We start from the raw sequence: 20,081 nt of genomic DNA on the forward strand, positions 1-20,081 counted from the left end.
GTAAAAACACTGAATAAAGCAGTTTCACATTAAAAATCAGTGTTTCTCTGACGCGGTTCGGCGGACAGCTGCCGCTAACGTTTATCAACCTGTTTCTCTTATAACTTAAGATCCAGACGTTCAGGAGGTTTTTACCGGGAGCCGAATTATCCGCAGAGGTCTCCTCCTCTCCAAAACAAACGGGCCCGGTGATTAAAACCGGTAAAAACACTAAATAAAGCAGTTTCACGTTAAAAATCAGTGTTTCTCCGACGATGTTCGGCGGACAGCTGCCGCTACCGTTTGCTCGGCTTGTTTCTCCGGTAAAAACACTGAATAAAGCATAAATAATAATAATATTAAAGTAATAATAATAAAGCACGGTCGGTATAAACGCCATGCCCCTTAACTTAATTTACCGCCATAACGTTACACCACGAGAGATTCCTGCATATGTAACGTTAGCTAGCCAGCTAACGTTACGTTAGCTGGCGAGCTAACATTAGCTAAAAATGTTAAGATAAAAATGTGCAGTGGGACTGTAAATCCGGGTGAACAATAAAGCTAGGAGACCGCCACACAATAAATTGCAAAATTCAAAAAGGCTGCAGATATAGCGTGGTTATCAGCTAACGTTATAGCGATTGTTAAAGTTAGCTAGCTAGCATCTAGTAAAAAAAAATGCTAGCTAGTTAGTTAACGTTAGTTAATACATGTCACAGAATAAAAAACACTAACCCCCCGCCATAATCCCAGATTGTATTTTTTACCGTGAAATGAGTTTAAGATCATGCTGTTACCACAATTTATTAAAAATATAGGTAAAGTATTCATATAACCTACCATAAAATCCTGCCACCGTGTGTTGTGCGAACCTCTGACCGCAAGTGATGGATCCAGAAAGTTCGACAATCAGAAGAGCGGGAAAATGAATGAACCAGCAGCTGGGTTGAAGTAACCCAACCAGCTGTTCAGCTGCGAATGAACCCCTTACAACCCCTCTGACCCAGCATGAGCAACCCAACAGCGTGTTTACAGTACCCCAAACAACCCAGAATTATGACCCCGCATAATCAACCCAACAATGTGTTTACAGAAACAACCCAGCACTTTTTTGAGTGTAGGAATAAGGCATTGTGGGTTTAGACTTGCAAGGGCACAGGGATACTAGCCCACCTAGAACAGTCCTCTAGGCCAGTGATTCTCAACCTTTTTCATATCAAGGACCCCTAATGTAGTCCATATTAGGGCAACAGACCCCCATTTGACCCAAATCTGTTAGATATGATATTGTCCAGTATTCCATGACTGTCGGTATAGGTAGAGAGATAACAGAGAAACTATGATCAAATACATCTTTTCTTCTACATTCTCCATTTATGTTGACTTCTTGTAAATGAAATAATGGTGAAGTTTAACAATTGATCAATTTGCTGGGGACCCCCTGGAACCCCCTCAAGGACCCCCGGTGGTCCCCGGACCCCACGTTGAGAACCAATGCTCTAGGCTTGTTGCAATCATGAGAGCTAGAGCTCAAAAGTCTAGTTTTAGTTGGATGGGAAATGCAATGAGAAGATTATTTTTTAATTTTATTTAGTCAAACAGGATTAAAAGGTAGAATTTAGTCTCTGGTCCACACTCCAAAGCAGAGGGTGGCGGTAATGCACCTATGACGCTTGTTGCCAACCGCCATTAAAAGAAAAAAAGAAGACGACGACCACCATAGCAACGAAAATAACAAAGATGGCGTCGTTTGTTACTGTTGTGTTTTCATCTCTAAATCTCTTGTGTTTGCTTCTCATGGGTGTTGCCGCCACAACTGAGGAGAATTCAACGAGCTACGACTCAAACGCCACTGTGTCTACCATCCAGAATGTAACATATATGGACAATTTTACAACTCTACAGCCCGAGTTAGACTCTACAACCCCGACACACGGCTACAGCACGACGAAGGATCCAGTACAACCCTCCCTGTCTACCGACCCCCTGCCTCTGTCCGGCCGGCTTCTGTCTCCTGTCACAGATGGTATGTGTCGCTAGGCTGGCTATATTAACCTACTTCTCCATATTTAGAATTATTCTATAAAGTCCGAAATGTGACAGTCACGATAACGGTCCGTTTCTGTCGTGTGTGGAGGTAACATAACGCCAAACCTCGTTCAAAACGCCAATTTAACGTTGCATTGTTCATCAACAAACGTAAATAGCTGATAGATAATGTAACCGCTCTTCAGTGCGGAGTAAAGCCAATACACAAAGCAGCCAAAATATCATTCAATTTCAAGTTTTAAAATGATTTCGCCTGCTATTCCCACAGTCCATGTTCCTCCATCATAATACACTGTGGAGGTTGATAGCTAACTAGCTAGCGAGCCGCGTGTGAACAATTACATAAATTGAGATTTTATTGAAATAAAGTGCTGCTAGCTGAATGCTGAATGTGCCAATAGATTGTAACGACTCATAAAAAGTCGTAGTAGGTCATGTTCTGCCAGGTGTAGCCTATTCTTTTGAAGGTAATCCAAGGCAAAAATAAACTGCCAGATTTTTGAATGGACTTTGGCGGAACGAGCTCTCGTTGAACCATATCGGGTCTGGCTCGTGCGTAAAGACACCAGCAGAGACGCCAGCACCAGTGGTGGAAGAAGTACTCTGATCCTTTACTTAAGTAAAAGTACCAATACAGCAATGTAAAAATACTCCATTACAAGTAAAAGTCCTGCATGAAAAATCCTACTTAAGTAAAAGTACATAAGTATTAGCAGCAAAATGTAGTTAAAATATTAAAGTAAAAGTAGTGGTCTGGTCCCTCTGATATTTTATTATATATGACATCATTAGATTATTAATACTTAAGCATCAGTGTGTAAGCAGCATGTTACTGTTGTAGCTGCTGGAGGTGGAGCTAGTTTGAACTACTTTATATACAGTTAGCTAGTTTAGTCCAGTGGTTCCCAACCTAGGGGTCGGGCCCCTCCAAAGGGTCACCGGATAAATCTGAGGGGTCGTGAGACGATTAATGGGAGAGGAAAGAAGAAAAAACAAAGTTCTGATACACAAATCTGTTTTCAGTTTTTGGATTTTTTCTCTAATCTTTGATTTTTGCTGAAATATATTTGAACATTTATTGAAATGAAACCATGTGAGGTTTAGAGGGGAAAATCACTATTTGGTGGAGCTGTTAGCTGTTAGCTGTTAACAACTCATCTGAAATGTGACCCGACTACACACTGCTTTTTGTAAGACGCCAAAAGCCAGAAAGGTTGGAAACCACTGGTTTCATCTTTAACAATGTGTTGTATTTTAAAAGCTTATTATATCATCCATTGTGTCAAATCTCCATTTGAAAAGTAACTAAAGCTGTCAAATAAATGTAGTGGAGTAGAAAGTACAATATTTCCCTCTGAAATGTAGTGGAGTGGAAGTATAAAGTAGCATCAAATGGAAATACTCAAGTAAAGTACAAGTATCTCAAAATTGTACTTAAGTACAGTACTTGAGTAAACGTACTTAGTTACTTTCCACCACTGGCCAGCACTAAGTAAAGTTGTAGCTAGCTGTATTGCTGCCCAACTACTTTGAGCTTCCTCAATCAGCAAGAATAAGAAATGTAAATCAAAAAGCTGTGTTGTGCGTGTATGAAAGCCACTCTGACCCGTGCATTGCTGTGTGTCAGTCGGCAGGTTGTGTCCATGTGATGAACAGAGGGAGCTGTGTGACATCAACTGCTGCTGTGACAGAGACTGCAGTGAGGAAGTGGCTCTGTTCACCGGCTGCACCGTACACACTGTCAGGCAAGTCATCCAGCAAGATTTGTGGCTATTAATTGGACTTCACTGATATGGGTTTTTATATTATAAATATTGTCATTTAGCATTTGTCATGAAGTACTCAGTGTTTCCTCTGGATTTGTATTCTTAGCAGGGTGGAAAGGCCTCTGAAACAGCATTTAGACTACAAAAGGATACTAAAACTTTCCACTGAAACCCAGCATAATAATGAAGCATAGAGAAACAGTGTAGTGTTGATCAATTCTACTATAAATATGCAACTAATCATCATATCAGGGTTGGATCACACTGACTGGACCAGATCCCAAAGACAATATTGGACCAGATCCCAAAGACAATTAAATATTGGCATCATATTGTCTTTGGGACAATATGGTAACAGCTTCCATGCTGAGAAAATCAGTGCATTACAACTTCCTGTGGCAAGTTTCTTTTTGTGACTTATTGACAAACCAATGCAACAAAAACAAAATTGTAATGGTTACTAGCACTAGATACTAGGGCTGAACAATTAATCAAAATTTTACCGAAATCGCAATATGGCCTACTGCAATTTTCAAATCGCAGGAGGCCCAATATTTGTTAAAGGCGAAATGTGTGTCAAAATACCATTTTAAATGAAATATTGTGGTGCTGCAGAGATGTCCTGCCCTACACATCATATTCTACAGACTTAAGAAAACATCTTTGTTTGATACAGATCCCCGCAAAAATTACAAATACGTTTTTCAATGAAAATGAGAATAATGATGTAAAAATTATCATTCCCTCTAATATCGCAAATCATATCGCAATTGCAATATCAGTCAAAATAATCCCAATTAGATATTTTTTTTAAATCGTTCAGCCCTACTAGATACATAATGTAACAAATTATTTTGGGCAGGTTGCCATAGATGGCAACAGGAAGCTGTAATGCAGCGGTTTCTCAATGCAGAAGCATTGAGAAACAGAATGTGAAAAGGGCCTATTATGACAATTTGATGTTAAAGCAATATTCCACCAAGTTTTAACATAGGGGTTATTCAGCACTTGACCACCATGAAAACCATAATATAAACTGATTACCAAGATTGTATGCATTTGTATTTAAATTTGTAATGTGTAGTATTGACTACTGACATTTTCAAGTTTGTCAAGATCTGTCCAGAAGTATGTACAGGTTCATCCTCTGTATGTTTAACCCAACTTCATCTGTCTTGACAGTGGTAACAAGCAGCTATGCAGCCCGGTCACAGCGCACTACTCTTTAGGCAGCACTGTAGATGGCTTCTCAGAGCTGCACTCCTCTGTCCAGAAGGAGATGAATTATGACATCTTCTGCATTCAGTCGCACAACCGTAAGTCAATAAGAACCGTACCTTTCGTCGGCATAAAGTATTAGTCATGTAAGATGCAGAACACTTTGAAAAATCTGTAGATTAAAGTTAGGAATCGATCCATACATTTTGTGATAGGAAAATATGAGTCAACCCAGCTTTAGTAATAATAATAATAATGATATAATAATAATCTTCTGTCTTCTGTCTAGGTGTTGGAGGCTTGTCTTACGCCTCGCCTGCTCTTCCAACTGCCAGCAACTTTGACTCCCTCTTTAACCAATTTGCCAACTATATATTCGGCTCTGGGAAGAACAGTGGGAATTTATCCACAGCGGAGAAGCAGGCCTCATCTGGATACCTGGTGAGTATCAGCCGGGGTCGGGAAGCTTCCTTTATTGATGTTATTTGTTACTTATTACCTATGCAAAAATTGTGATTGGTACTGTATTCCACTGGCACAACTCAGATACATTCAGATACTTTTGGATTACGCTAAACTCCACAGAATATAAAATTGAAATTAAGATTATATTTGCTGTTTCACTAATCATCCATTCAGCAATAGTTGCCTTACTCACTGTGGTCCACTGACTCTGTTTTTATCTTGGAGTAACTGATGTTATCTCTAACTGCTAATTTGTTATGGTCAATAATGATGAGTTCATTATTGTTTATGGTTTCAGTATGGGGATGTGATTGCGACAGCAGGAGAGAATGGAGAGAGAGGCATCTTGTGGCTGCCAGCTCCTGGTGTTACTGCCTACTGTGTGGACCTGAGTCCTGCAGGTAGCTACTACAGCTTCATTTAATGCTCCTACCCTAAGCTACATATACTCGATTGAGATAATTATTAGGGCTGGGTTTAAAAAAAATCGATTTTCCGATTCAAATCGATCTTCAATTGAATGATCCGATATCGATTCATAAAATCCCGAGATCGATCTTTTAATATATGCCCAATATATGCCTGTAGAGTCTGTAGATTTGCACAACTTGCACTATATTGTGTTGACTGCTGTAGTGTGTTAAATGTTAAATAAAAAGTACATTAATGTAACTGCTTTGGGGTGAATTCTTAATGTAAACATTAATATTATTAATAATGCACCAGGTTAGAGGGTTCCTTGTACAATTTACAGCATTAGTTCTCTGAGAATCTCTTTCATATCCAAGCAAAATTGATATTGTAACTGAAATATCCCTAACCGAATCGATATTGAATCGAATCAAATCGTGAATCGAATCGGGACCTTGTGAATCGGAATCAAATCGATTCGGGAAATCAGTGGCGATACCCAGCCCTAATAATTATACAAATGACATAAAGCTACACTAGGCTAGATTTTTATATAAAAATACACCCATTTTATCAGCCCAAATCTCAGGCTCAGACTAGCAGAATCACCATGATCTTTTAATTCACTTCTTAAAACCTACTTTTATAGACTTGCTTTCATGTTATGCCTTTTAGTCTGATTATTTTTCCCATTATATTATTTTTACCCTCTATTCTTATCCTTTTATTTTGTCCTCATGTTTTTACTTATGGTAACATTTTTAGGAGTTTGATGCTTGCTTTCATTTGATTGTTAAAGCACTATGTATTTTCTGCAAGTTCGGTGCCGTATAAATAACGATTAGTATTGTTTTTAAAAGCTTATTATTATTATTGTTATAAGTTGGTTTATTCTGTTTTTCCCGGTTGTCTCGTCAGCGTTCTTGCAGGAGCAGAGTAGTCGGTGTTCGCGGCGTCTGGTCCTCGACCGAGACTGCAGCAGTCTGCCGGCCCTCAGCATGCTCACCTACACCAACATCCAGCTCCTCGCTGTGAGTCGCTCTTAAAGGAATAGTTCACCCAAAAATGAAAATTCTGTCATCATCTACTCACCCTCATGCCAAATGAAACACAGGTGAAATTTGTTAGTCCATATAACACACAGGGAGGCTGCCAGCACAACTTGGTAGCAGCCTTCTCCAAAACAACTGAAGTCAATGGGGACCAGTTCTTTAGAGTTCCAAAACAAAAACAGCCAAACAATCACACTGTGAATAGAAAGACCTATACACCATTATTTGTTGCAGATCAATCAGCTGTAGTTAAGATTTGCACTAAATGATGGTGTAAATATACTGTAGGTCTTTTTGGAACTCTGAAGAACTGGTCCCCACTGACTTCAGTTGTTTTGGAGAAGGCTGCTATGGAGTTGTGCTGCAGCCTCCCTGTGTGTTATATGGACAAACTTCACCTGTGTTTCAACTTAACTGGCATGAGGGGGAGGAGATGATGACAGAACTTTAATTTTTGGGTGAACTATTCCTTTAAAACACTGCTTTTACCTGAAAGGAAAAATCCCCCCTCACATACTCTTAGACTGTTGGATATCATCAGTTTGTGATGTTATTGTGTGATGAAGTGTAAAGTGTATCCACTTTCCTTCAACCGGCCTTGTCTACTTCCACGTCAGTTCACGGTTTCCTCTGCCTCTTCTCTGATGGATTTCTCCCTGTATGATTGTTGAACGTCTCTCGGTGCAAAATGGCGGCTCTGGAAAGAAGCCCTTGCTCTTTGATTCTGAGGGACTGACACCAAAACCTGACGTTTACCGCTGATGTTTTAAGTAGCAGAAAAACATTCTGCAATCAAACTCCATTGTAGCTGTGATGGAAATACTTTCATTTGGCCAGTTATGCATGGGAATAAGAAAAATACTACACCACACAACAAAATGGGTGTTTTGGGGTGGATTTTTCCTTACTTTTTATACTTGCAATATCCAAACAAAACAACATGGATGTCGCCAAATAAATCGCACAAGATGAGTGGCACAGATTTCATGTTGCATGCGACGAATTAAGTATCTGAAATGCTTAAAATATTGAGAAACTCTGTCCCATAAAACCCTAACCAAGAATCACTAAAGATGTTTTCTACTTTACAGGGAAAGAATAAAGATGCAGCAGTAAGTATGCCTACATTTTGTGTATCTTAACCTCTGACCTTTGCTTGGCCTAATAAAATCAATAGCAATATACAGCATGCACATTATAGAGGTGGACTCATAGGAATCAGTGGGTGAATGGAACAACCTGCATAAAATGAATGCAATGCAGTGTCAAATAATGCTTTTTTGTTAGTGAGCATAGCTATATTCTCTTTCCATAGTGTGAGGGGTTATGTTTCTTCATACTGTACTTTTAATGTGCATAATGCAGACGGCATTGTAAGCTGATACGAATAAGAGCAGAGGCTACATGTTAAAAATATAAAGGTAAAAGCTGACTGACGTGTTGTTGCTGGAGGTTGTTGCAGTGGAAGTGGCGTCAGTCGTCCAACAGTCTTTAGATGGGACTCAGACTGAGGTGAAGCTCAATGGTGGAGAAGACCTGAACCCGGTTCTACTGAGCCCAGGCCTCTGTGCCAATGTGGTGCTGCAGGTGAGTCAGCTTTCTTAACTATGCAACCCATATGAGTATTTTTGGATTGACGGTGCCGAAATTAATATTTTGTGCCAATATTCAGTGTCTTTAAAACACTTTTCTGCCATGAAATTACAAGTATCCAGTGTTTCTCCCAGGATTTGAACCTTGTCAGGGTTAGTTGCAGTACTGCTTAAAGGAATAGTTCACCCAAAAATGAAAATTCTCCTCATCTCCTCCCCCTCGTGCCAGTTGAAACACAGGTGAAGTTTGTCCATATAACACACAGGGAGGCTGCCAGCACAACTCCATAGCAGCCTTCTCCAAAACAACTGAAGTCAGTGGGGACCAGTTCTTCAGAGTTCCAAAAAGACCTACAGTATATTTACACCATCATTTAGTGCAAATCTTAACTACAGCTGATTGATTTGCAACAGATAATGGTGTATAGGTCTTTCTATTCACAGTGTGATTGTTTGGCTGTTTTTGTCTTGGAACTCTAAAGAACAGGTCCCCATTGACTTCAGTTGTTTTGGAGAAGGCTGCTACCAAGTTGTGCTGGCAACCTCCCTGTGTGTTATATGGACTAACAAATTTCACCTGTGTTTCATTTGGCATGAGGGTGAGTAGATGATGACAGCATTTTCATTTTTGCGTGAACTATTCCTTGAAATTGCGGACATATTCCAACATGTCAACAAAAAAAAATGTAGTGAAAATGTTAAAATAAGTCATTGTCTGCTTCACCAATTAGACGTTTTGTCCCCTCAGGTTGGCTTTGTGGTGAAGTACAACCCAGCTGGTGAGATAGTGAACGTGACGGCGTCTCTGGTCCTTGGATTTGTCCGTGGAGACGCACTGCCCTTGGAACAGGAGTTTCGCATTGCATTTGTCCAGGTAGTGCACTGTAGCAAGCAAGTTTTATGCAAAACGGAAAGGAATACCATTCCACAAAAGAGTTGCTGAAATCTTATTGACTGGAGAAGTACTGGGTTTGTGTTCCAGTCAACTGACTGTTTGATTTAGATTCACTTACTTTTCTAGCATGTTGTACACATCAGATTGCCCAAAAAGTGTTTTACTTTTGCTTAATTTAGCAGAGTCTAGTACAGTGGTGGAAGTACTCAGATCTTTTAATTAAGTAAAAGTAGAAATACCACAGTATAAAAATACTCTGTTACAAGTAAGTGCATTCAAAATGTTACTTAAGTAAAAGTACAAAAGTATTAGCATCAAAATGTACTTAAAGCAACAAAAGTAAAAGTACTCATTATGCAGAATGGCCCATTTCAGAATAATACAGTATATATTATTGAATTATAATTATTGATGCATTAATGTGTAAGCATCACTTTAATGTTGCAGCTGGAAAAGGTGGGGCTGATTTCCACTACTTTATATACTGCTGGGTAGCTTACAGTAATCTATAATAATACATCACAATTTATTAGTTGATTCTATTTTGTATTAATAATCTGAATCTGCAAGTAACTAGTAATTTAAGTTATCAAATAAAGGTAGTGGAGTAAAAAGTACAATATTTCCCTCTGAAATGTCGTGGAGTAGAAGTATAAAGTAGCATAAAATGGTAATACTCAAGTAAAGTACAAGTACCTCAAAACTGTACTTAATTACAGTATTCGAGTAAATGTACTTAGTTACTTTCCACCTCTGGCCTCGTAGTACAATAATTACCTGAACACATCCAAATTTGTAGTCATGAGCAAATTGACAATGTCAGTCAGACACAGAAACTTGTAATTCTAGAGACTATAAATGCCAGTAATCTATCTCTTTATCTGTTAAACAGGAGGTTGGTGCAGAAGTGGCTGTCCACTACAGTGGCAATCCGGGTTATGTGGTAGGACTCCCTCTTGTGTCTGGAAAAAGAACAGCAGAATATCCTTTACTTGCTTGAAGTTCAGATTTTCCTCACACTGATTTAAGCAGAACACGTTTTTATTTACTTCATCAACCTGGGACAGTCGTCGTAGTAATGGGGGTTTAAGTGCTTTTGCCAAGGGGAATGATGGTCTGATGATTCCGCCAGGCATTGATGTGCTGCAAAATGTTGACACAAGGCCAAGACTTTGCCCTTAACAGTCGTCTTCACTGGGATTGCAAGAAGCGCCGATCCCAGAGAAACGCTGACTATTCTCCAAAGTGCCGAGGACCAGGATTGTCTCCACGGACTCCATCAGCGCTCCCCCATCCTGTTTGGCCGGGACTCTGTGTCCGGCTGCACGTTCAGGTCAGACGTCCTCCTGCTCAGGAAAATAAAAGTTCTGTTTACCTGTGCAGTGATACTTTACGCCCCAAAGAAATATACGATAATGACTTGTCTCTCCAGACTGGAAGACGCTTCCAACTGCTCCCTGGTTTCCCAGGTGCTCCTGGATGTTCTGAGAGGACCAAACTATCCCCAGTTTGTAGCCGCCTTTGGATCATCCCCAACACACAATCCACTGGACTGGGTGCCCATCAAGAACAACTCCAATCCTGGGGTGAGCAGTTTGAAAATGTTTTTTTTTTTAACACCTGTTGGTAGCAAAGTATTTCACTGAGAACAGAAGAGGCAAGGAGGTGCTGACAGCATTAATGGTTAGTAACAGCTGACATGCTCTTTACTAGGGTTAGGGATGATACTGGCCTTTTATTAAAAATCAGATGTCAACAGTAGGTGTAGTCCACCTCTGGTATGATGGATGTTCCTCCCTGAATATGAATATGTGAATATGTTATATCAGATGTCTGACCAGAGAAATCATCCCAGTGTGGTATGGGGGGGGGGGTTTACTCATCAGTCTGTAAAACCTGCAGTGAAACCTGCCTTACCCTGCCTTAAGGAGCTGCTAACCCTTAAAGAATTTCATTAGTATGGGTTTCAGTGGAGAGTCTTAGTGTCCCATGATGGTCTAAATGCTGTTTCAGAGGCTTTTCCATCCTGACAAGAATGAAATTCTGGGGGAAAAGCTGAATGATTTGAATTTTGTGGTCATAGTAATTGTCAAAATTAAAAAAACAAAAAAAATTACATTTAAAGGTTGAATATTGTCACAAAATATCAGCTAAGAATATTAGTATCTGCCTTCGACAACCAATATTGATTGAACCCCACTCTTTATTGGGCTTTTAGATATTGCTTACTACCTTAGACTACATTAAGTAGGGCTGGGCGATATGGTTGAAATCACTATGATAATCATAAGGATTTTTCTCGATATCAGTATATATCACGATATGGTTCATGTATGCAAAATCACGTTAAATAGTCAAATTAATGTTCATCTCATTGAACTGAATGGTGATGTTAGGTGTGATATCAAACAAAACATAAATATTCAAATAATATTCCTACCATACCTCATTTTATGAGAGTTTTTAAGTAAAATTTGCTTGTCATCATCACTTTAGACAGCAGAAATGTGTGTCACGATATTAAAATATCTTCATATCATCACGATATGATTCCACTGAAAGACGATAAACGATAATATTGAATTATCGCCCAGCCCTAACATTAAGTATATGCTTTATGTAGTGCTGCCAGGATCCAACAGTATGTGTGTTATTTGGGTCTGTCCAGGAAGCCCAGAGCTGCAGCATCCCATTGTCGTTCCATTTGGAAATTGAATGGACCAAATACGGATCCCTGGTCAATCCCCAAGCTCAGATTGTGAGCGTCAAAGAAGTAATCCACACCAACACCAGCAACTTGGTAAGGATGGCAGAACATAAATAAAGCAATGCAATTTTATAAACTAAAACCTGTCCCTGTGTTCCAGAAAAATAGATGCAAGAAGGGATCCAAGTGTTTGTGCCCTGTGTGAATGTGTGTGTGTTGTTTTTCTCCAGGCCTCGATGGCTGGCGGCAGCAGTATCCTGTCAGTCAGCAGCTCGGTGACCTTTATACCGGTTTCTGCCGCTGCTCTTCCTGGTTACAGGGCCACGCCTACGATCGACGCCAAACTGCCCTTCGACTTCTTCTTCCCTTTTGTGTGACCGAAGAAGCGTAAGGAAGCTCTGTGCCACAGTCTAATGGAGTTGTGCTCACCAATGCTGCTGTATTTATTAGAGTAACATTTACCATCACAGACTGTTAAGTGGCATTTATCCTGATAATTGGTTGTCAACCATGTGTTCTCCATCTACCCTATTGGGTAACACTTTACAATAAGGGTCACTAAGTTAAGGATAGTTAATGCTTAATAAGGGTTAGTTAATGCTTAATAAGCATTAACTAACCCTTAATTAACAGTTAAATAATGTGTATTTTACTAATGGTGTTCATGTTAACTAAGTTATTAATGTATACATTATTTAAGATTATAAAGATGAATATTAAATAATGTATAAATTAATACCTTAGTTAACATGAACACCATTAGTAAATGATTACCAGACACATTAGTTAACTGTTAATTAAGGGTTAGTTAATGCTTATTAAGCATTAACTAAGCCTTAACTTAGTGACCCTTATTGTAAAGTGTTACCGATTATTGTGTATAGTGTAAATAATGTATATAGGACGTTTGTAAGAACAAAATAATATTCAGAGAATATTTTTAATAAAAGAAAATAAATTCAGCAAAATCTGATGTTTTCAGAACATACATTTTATATATATTAAAGCAAGATGAAAATAATTGTATTTTATGTACAACACATCAGTAAAAGGAATGTCTATAGATTTTTTTTTTTTTTTACATTTTGAAATATCATTACAAGCAAATGATGTTACACAAGGCCATGGCCTTAGAGCTAATAAAGCTTTATGTAGTGACCTCCAGTAGCATAAAATGTATCTGCATACTTGACGGAAGTCATCAACCAAATAATGACATCTGAATGTTTGAAATAAATATGTTTCCAACATCATGGGAAACCTGGAAAAAGACCTGGTACATGATCAATATTCAAAGTTTTTGAAAATTCTGCGTTTTTTGCTATAAGCCATGGATGGATCATGGAAGGGTTATGTAATATGAACCCTGTATCATGAAATGCATAGTTCATAATTTGAAAAATGATTAAGAATGGCGTGTATGAAGTACATCTTATTGTACATAATACAAAGCACAGTGATCATTAGCGCCGCAACTTTGAACTTCACAAGTTAGAAGTCTATGGCATGCTGGCGCAGGAGGGCTCGAAGTTTCCCGTTCTCTTGTTCCTAGGAGAGAGGGAGAGAGAAAATACATTTTAATATTTACAGACACACGCATTCAGATGGAATCTCTGGTGCGGTATTTTTTTTAGAAATACTTGGGCTCAGATTCACTAAGGTTTTGTGCAGGGAAGAGTGCTCTATCTCCAAAATGACCAAATCAGACTACCATTCTATTCACTAGCCATGCGATATGAATGGAAAACTGCCTAAAAAAAAAACATAAAGTCTCTTTGCGCCCGTTGCGTTATGTCATGCATATGTTAATTACATGTAAATCATTATGTCCACATATTAGGCAAGGTAGTAGGAGGTAAGGAAGCACCATCTTATCGGCGCGCTCTTGCAGCTCGGTGACTCGACTGACGAGGTGGTCGTAGCTCTCCTTCAGCTTGTGGACTCTCTGGTCGGCGCGGGTCTTCACCGACACCAGGATACCTGTGACACATCCGAACACATGTATGGACGTCTTTGGCTTCTCATCTTTATCACCTCCGCCAAGGAGGTTATGTTTTCGGTGGCGTTTGTTTGTTTGCTTGTCTGTTAGCAGGATTACGGAAAAACCACTGGCCCGATTTTCATGAAACTTGGTGGAAGGGTGTAGCATGGGCCAAGGAAGAACCCATTACATTTTGGAGCGGATCCGGATCCGACTCACGAACAAGCAATAATAGCACGAACCTTGGCGGAGGTCTGCGCTCTCCGAGTGCCCTTCTAGTTATTTTTGAGAAGCACATCTCCACTGCAAACTGGAGCCTAACCTTTTAGAAATCAGTAAGTATATACAACTACCTCCTACTAAATCAATCATTAGTGAATGGTGCTGATTTAGTAACTTCGTCAGCTTATTCCTGTAACACTCATTAAAAAGGAAAATTAAATCCAAAGTCCACTTAAAGATTACCTTGACATACTGAATTTTTGTCTGATTTTCTTCAATGTGCACATTTTGTACAGTTTTGGGAAAGACGACTTTTGTGTTTCAGCACTTGAAAATGGCTTGCTAGCATTCTTCTTGAAAGCAGTCGATAATGCTAGACAAGACCAAAATTTGAAATCTCAATGTATATAAACTTTACATTTCGGGATCCAAATACACACAATCAAAAAAAGAGGTACAGGTGTAAGATCACCTATCAGTATAACCAATGAAATACTGCAATGTCTTAAAAGACAACCTAGCCCGAGATCAGCAGTCCTATAGGGTATTTTAGAAATATGGCCCATGATCATTTTGTTGTTTTTTTCATTTGACATCATGAATTGCATCTGCTATCTAAATTTGTTGATTTGCATATTTATATTGGATGTATCATTTTGTATTGAAGTAGTGATGGCCCAAACGGCCTCAAGATGTTGCTGTAACTCATTTGTATTCACTAAAATACTGAGTCCAATGACCAACACCATGTTTGGACGAAAGCTTGACTACATAACATGCAGCAATTAGAAGTCAGGTTAATTGATAACAACATAATCATTAGTTGCAAACCTACATATATCTGCATTGGAGATTTTTCTACAGAGGCTGGGTTTTAGAGGTAAAATAAACAGTTGGCATGGAACTCAGAATGACAAGTAGTACCCACCATTAATAATTCTGGCCACCCTCCAGAGTCGCAGCAGAATGAGGAAGCCCATACCATCAAAGGCGTCCTCATTGGAGATGTAGACAATGTCCAGCACGAAGGACACCACCACCACTATCCCATCAAACACCTCAAACTTATGCTGGAAGAACTCGAGGCGGTAGGCGAAAAGCTTACCGGCCAGCTCCACCATGAAAAATGTGAGAAGTGCCAGACTCAGGTAGTGGAACACCTGGAAGAAGGAACTCGTTTGAGGGGTCTACAAGAAGGACTAGGCTTTTTTTTTTGGCCAACCTGAAACATATTAGGTCTTGTGCAGAAGTCCTTGTCTCACCTGAGGAGCAAGATGGCCATGTTCCAACTTGATGATTGACAGATCTATCAGCAGCTCAGCCAGGACAAAGAAGGCATCCAGGATTACCAAACACACCACCAACACCTGGAAGCCAAGTCACAGGATCACATAGAATCACTTAGAGAATTGGGAGCTTGAGATTTAGATTAGTTTATTGCACATATTAACAAGAAAAAAAAAACATCAAGTAACATATAAAATAAAAAAAAATGCAACGAAACAGTGAAGGGAGACGGAATATAATACATAGCGGTTTGAAGTGCAGGAGGAGAGAAAAGATGTGCAAGGAGGAGTCAAAAAAATATAGTGTAGACCAATACATAAAAAGGGACAAAAGAAACAAATGAAGTGGTGAATACGTAAAGAAAGCTGAGTATTTATAAGATATATAAGACAATGCACTGTGAAATCCATCAGCAAACAGTAAGAACACACTCAATGTGGGTGTCACCTAACATAGTGATTCTCAACCTTTTTCATATCAAGGACCCCTAATTTAGTACACATTAGAGTCACGGACCCCCATTTGATGAGACTTTGTCTCTTGGACCCAAATCTGAGAATATTTTTTATTGTTAGATATGATTTTGTCCAGAATTCCATGACTATCTGTATTGTAACAGTGAAACTATGATCAAAATAGTCATTCTCCTACATTCTCTAATTGTGTTAACTTCTTGTAAATGAAATAATGGTGAAATTGATCAATTCATCAATTCGCTGGGGACCCTCTGGAACCCCCCCAAGGACCCTTGGTGGTCCCCGGACCCCACAGAGAACCACTGACCTAACAGCTTGACAGCATTTTCACAAAACTCACAATAGTGACTTTACTCCAATTAAATCATGGCTTTGTGTTGCATGCAACCACATCAGTGACTTCAAAGTAGAGCAATCGTGAAATTGAAATTTGTATATTGTATTTATGTCTAATGTAGTGTCGGTTGTACTTCCACCAGCAAGAGGCTGATGAACTCATTCTAGATTCTTAGAATGCTGTGAATCACCTGGAATCGGTCCGAGCTGTAAAGCCTTCGAAGGGAATCCCTGAAGCTCAGCTCTGTTGGATACTGGCCTGTGGCCGGACCCAGGTCCTCACTGGCCTGGTGGAGCTCTTCATCTTCCAATGTCCCTGGCTGCTCATCGCCCACGGTGGTGAAATACCTCAGGTACCGAGACATGATACAAGGCTCTAGAAAAGGTGTGGGCCGCGTCCCACCTTCCCCTCAGCTTACCTCAGAGAGAATTTGAAATTTTAATTCTCAAATGCTGTATAGTAAGATGAGACAGGTGTTCCCTTAAACAACAATTATAAGAAGTTTTAATATTATTCAGGAAAAACCTTATCTATCTATCTAAATCTTGGTCTAGTACTACACTTAATCCATACCCATAGATAAGAATGGTGTGACGTTTCAAATGGGCCACGCCCACAGAGTGCGGTAGAAGTGATATGCCTTGCTCTATCTCTATGGGCAAAACAAAAAATCAACATTTTTTGTGGTTGCTTTTTCTGTGTTCTGATCATGTATGTGAATGTATGTGTGAGTGTATGTCTGCAATTGCCCCTCGGGGACAAATAAAGTGAATTGAATAATTTGTCGTTACTTTTTCAGTTATCAAAGAACTGCATTATCATTATAAAAAAAAAAAATTCTTGGAAGTCACAAAATGCTAACAAGCTAGCAAACTTCCGTGCAAACTGCCGTTCAAGAGAGAGTCATGTTAGCATTTTTTTTTTTTAGCATTTTTTCAAGGAAAAACATTTTAATGATCCTGCTGTTGTTTGACAACCGTGAAAAGGTAACAACAAATTATTTACACCATATACTGTATATTTCACAGAAATTATTAGAACACAGAAGATGTCAATTTATTGTTTTACTCATAGAAATTGAATAGGGCTTCGCACTTGTACTGCACTTTGCAGGCGTGGCCTTTTTGCTGTGTCATCGCCATTTTTATCTATACTATGGTAACTTGATTTAAGCTAAATAGACTAAATTAGACGCACTATTATACACTGGACAAATGGAAAAAAGCACAACAAATACCACATTTCACCAGCTGGCTTGTTTTAAACGATGTCTCAGCATTATCTTACAACATTTGTTCAACTCTCATCTCCACATTTATACAGTTATTCTATATGAATCTTCAAATGGAAAATCTAACAAATAATTTTCTAAATTCTACAGAAAAATCCTTTAATATATACAGTAACTATAGTTTTTTTTATAATAAGTGCACTTTACAAGCATGGTAACTTACTTGGTAACTTACTTGCAGCCCTGTTTACTGTGTTCTGCGCTTCATTTAGCTCTGCAATTCAGAATGACGTGGCATGTCAGCATCTCTAGAGATTTCTCCATGCGTTGTACAATCTGTATTTACTTCTCCTTTTTAGGTTTTCAAAATCTTGAAGTGTTGAGAAACCAAACCAACACACTCTGGCGGCAAAAGGGAAGCTGTCTTTGGCCTCCTCCTTGACGGGTCAGAGTCCCCAATCAGAGTTACATGACATCCACCTCCATCATCATCACCATCCACCCCCCTGATGAAACCGACCAAATGCCCCCTCTCTTTCTGAACAGTTAAAAGTCACAATGAAACTGCATTTTGAGAGCACCTTGCTTCCTGATGTATTTCCTGTTGAAACAGGATATGTGGGGGGTGGGGGGTGGGGGGGGGGGGGGGGGGGTATCAGGTGAGATAATTTGTTTGATGGGAGGGGTGGGATTGTTCAAAAACCTGTGATTGTTTCATTGGCTAGAGTTTTTATCTAGGCCTCAGTACATAATAAAGTCACCATTGGAAAACTGATGATGAAATCACTTCAAGTAAAGAAGAAGTAAAAGTACTGAGATTTTAACATAAAAACATATCATAAAATTGACATTTTTGGCATAAATTGTCAAATAGGTGATGATAGCATGAGCTAAATAGGCAAAAATGACATTTTTCATTTCAGTGTGATTTCTGTGTGAACACAACACTTAAATGCAGGTCACACACTTAATATTTGTTGGCAGGATAGGCGTTTTATTTTAAGGAGGTCACTCCCCGATACGTTCCGTTCTCTAGAACGCAAAGAGAACGCCACGCCAAACTATATTCAAAAGTTTTGCAATTTAATGAAGCCTTGCTTATCGGTAAATTTCCCTAAGTGATAGAACATAGCTTGTGAGCTTATAAGAATCGTTAGGATGTAATTCTAAGTGTGGCCTACATCATATGCACCAAGCGTAATTTTATTGTAACAAAATGTCAACTTTTAACATTTGTTTATACTGCTCGCTACCTCCCTCCACGGTGTATTTTGGTGGAAAGTCGTGCCAATTAACAAGCGAACCTATTTTAAAGTTAAAATAATAGTGAAATAAGAATTGCTCGGTGTATAAAATATATGCCGATTTGAAAAGTGGATTCTGCTGATTCTCAAAACACCTTATGTTATGTTCTACCGAGTGTTTATGTTGGTCCAATGGGCAGAAACATTACACTGACCGATTTTTTTTAACGCAGTTTGGTGTACAGCAAAACGACACAACGGAACGTTATCGGGGGATAACTTTACCCGTAGTTACATAAACTTTTCCTAACAGTTATTGATATAGAAATTAATGCAAGAGTCTGGTTATTTTGTCCGAAGTACTAGTAACGTGGACATCACAATGTGAACTCGTGTTAACACACACACCTCTGATTTTTATGCCTACCAAGCATTTCTAACACTAACGTTATCTGGTTTTCGATTGTGTTCACAGCTTGCGACTATGAACCAGTCAGAGTGAAGCTTCTTCATTTAATTTGCGTCTATGGCTGCATACAAGTGACCGTGAGTAACTAACGGGTGCAGTGGCTTACCTTTATTCTCCACTTTTGCATCCAAGACGTTGATAATACACTGACTGTTTTTCTACAAAAAAAAAAAAACCCAAACTCCGCCTCTGCCTCCAAACTAGCTGCGATACGTTGCGTTCTGTCATGGAGAGAACGTCTGGCCAACCTCCTTTCAGAAATCTGGCCATTTAATGTTGCCTTTCTTATCGGGAAATGTGCACACAACGTAGAACATTAATTAAAACTTTTGAGGAATTATTAGGATTCACTTTTCATTTCGGCATACAGTACACCAGGCAACACTTCCATTATTAAAAGTTTAACCTCTCATTTCCACCAAAATACACGTAGTGGTCTGTATCGCGCTGTGTAAATCATTTCTAAAAGTTGAGGTTTTATTGAAAGATACGTTCCTATACGTGCTTTTATGCTCGCCGAAATGAAGAGTGGCTACTTAAACTCAAGAAAAGGTCTCGAGGCGTAATGAGCAAGGCAACATTAAACTGGAAGACGTTTCAATACAGATTAGCGGGGACTGCCCCCAAATTAGAATTTCCCGAGGAACTTGGGAAATTCAACACATGCCTGGTTCTGCATCCTGTCATGTGTTGATCT

The 20,081-nt window shown here is 39.2% G+C and overlaps 2 protein-coding genes across 4 annotated transcripts; one reads left to right on the plus strand and one right to left on the minus strand.

The window, feature by feature from the left end:
- Nucleotides 1–1,840: 1,840 nt before the first annotated feature.
- Nucleotides 1,841–12,668, plus strand: LOC139663299 (tectonic-1-like). Its single transcript, XM_071541935.1, has 14 exons — nucleotides 1,841–2,008; nucleotides 3,659–3,776; nucleotides 4,980–5,113; nucleotides 5,305–5,456; nucleotides 5,779–5,881; nucleotides 6,810–6,922; nucleotides 8,035–8,055; nucleotides 8,396–8,530; nucleotides 9,284–9,412; nucleotides 10,323–10,411; nucleotides 10,626–10,763; nucleotides 10,863–11,016; nucleotides 12,099–12,230; nucleotides 12,368–12,668. Exons 1-14 carry the CDS (start codon nucleotides 1,864–1,866, stop codon nucleotides 12,512–12,514), a joined length of 1,710 nt encoding a protein of 569 aa, XP_071398036.1. The 5' UTR covers nucleotides 1,841–1,863; the 3' UTR covers nucleotides 12,515–12,668.
- A 402-nt stretch (nucleotides 12,669–13,070) lies between these two features.
- Nucleotides 13,071–19,553, minus strand: LOC139663297 (voltage-gated hydrogen channel 1-like). 3 transcript variants are annotated; one of them, XM_071541932.1, is made up of 7 exons: nucleotides 19,491–19,553; nucleotides 17,895–17,945; nucleotides 16,631–16,858; nucleotides 15,603–15,707; nucleotides 15,269–15,500; nucleotides 14,005–14,117; nucleotides 13,071–13,685 (listed from the first exon to the last, which is right to left on the minus strand). In XM_071541932.1, the coding sequence occupies exons 3-7, from the start codon at nucleotides 16,802–16,804 to the stop codon at nucleotides 13,629–13,631; spliced, it is 681 nt and encodes a 226-aa protein (XP_071398033.1). In that variant the 5' UTR covers nucleotides 16,805–16,858; nucleotides 17,895–17,945; nucleotides 19,491–19,553; the 3' UTR covers nucleotides 13,071–13,628. The 3 variants fall into 3 exon arrangements, with proteins under 3 accessions (XP_071398033.1, XP_071398035.1, XP_071398034.1); XM_071541934.1 differs by having other exon boundaries at nucleotides 16,631–16,853; nucleotides 19,491–19,542; XM_071541933.1 differs by having other exon boundaries at nucleotides 17,907–17,945; nucleotides 19,491–19,536.
- Between the last annotated feature and the right edge of the window lie 528 nt (nucleotides 19,554–20,081).

The sequence above is a fragment of the Centroberyx affinis genome, unplaced genomic scaffold (genome assembly GCF_046629955.1).
Source record: "Centroberyx affinis isolate AG114_WGS23_722 - 3 ecotype Tasmania unplaced genomic scaffold, CSIRO-AGI_Caff_v1 ptg003972l_1, whole genome shotgun sequence".
NCBI classification, from domain to species: Eukaryota; Metazoa; Chordata; class Actinopteri; order Beryciformes; family Berycidae; genus Centroberyx; species Centroberyx affinis.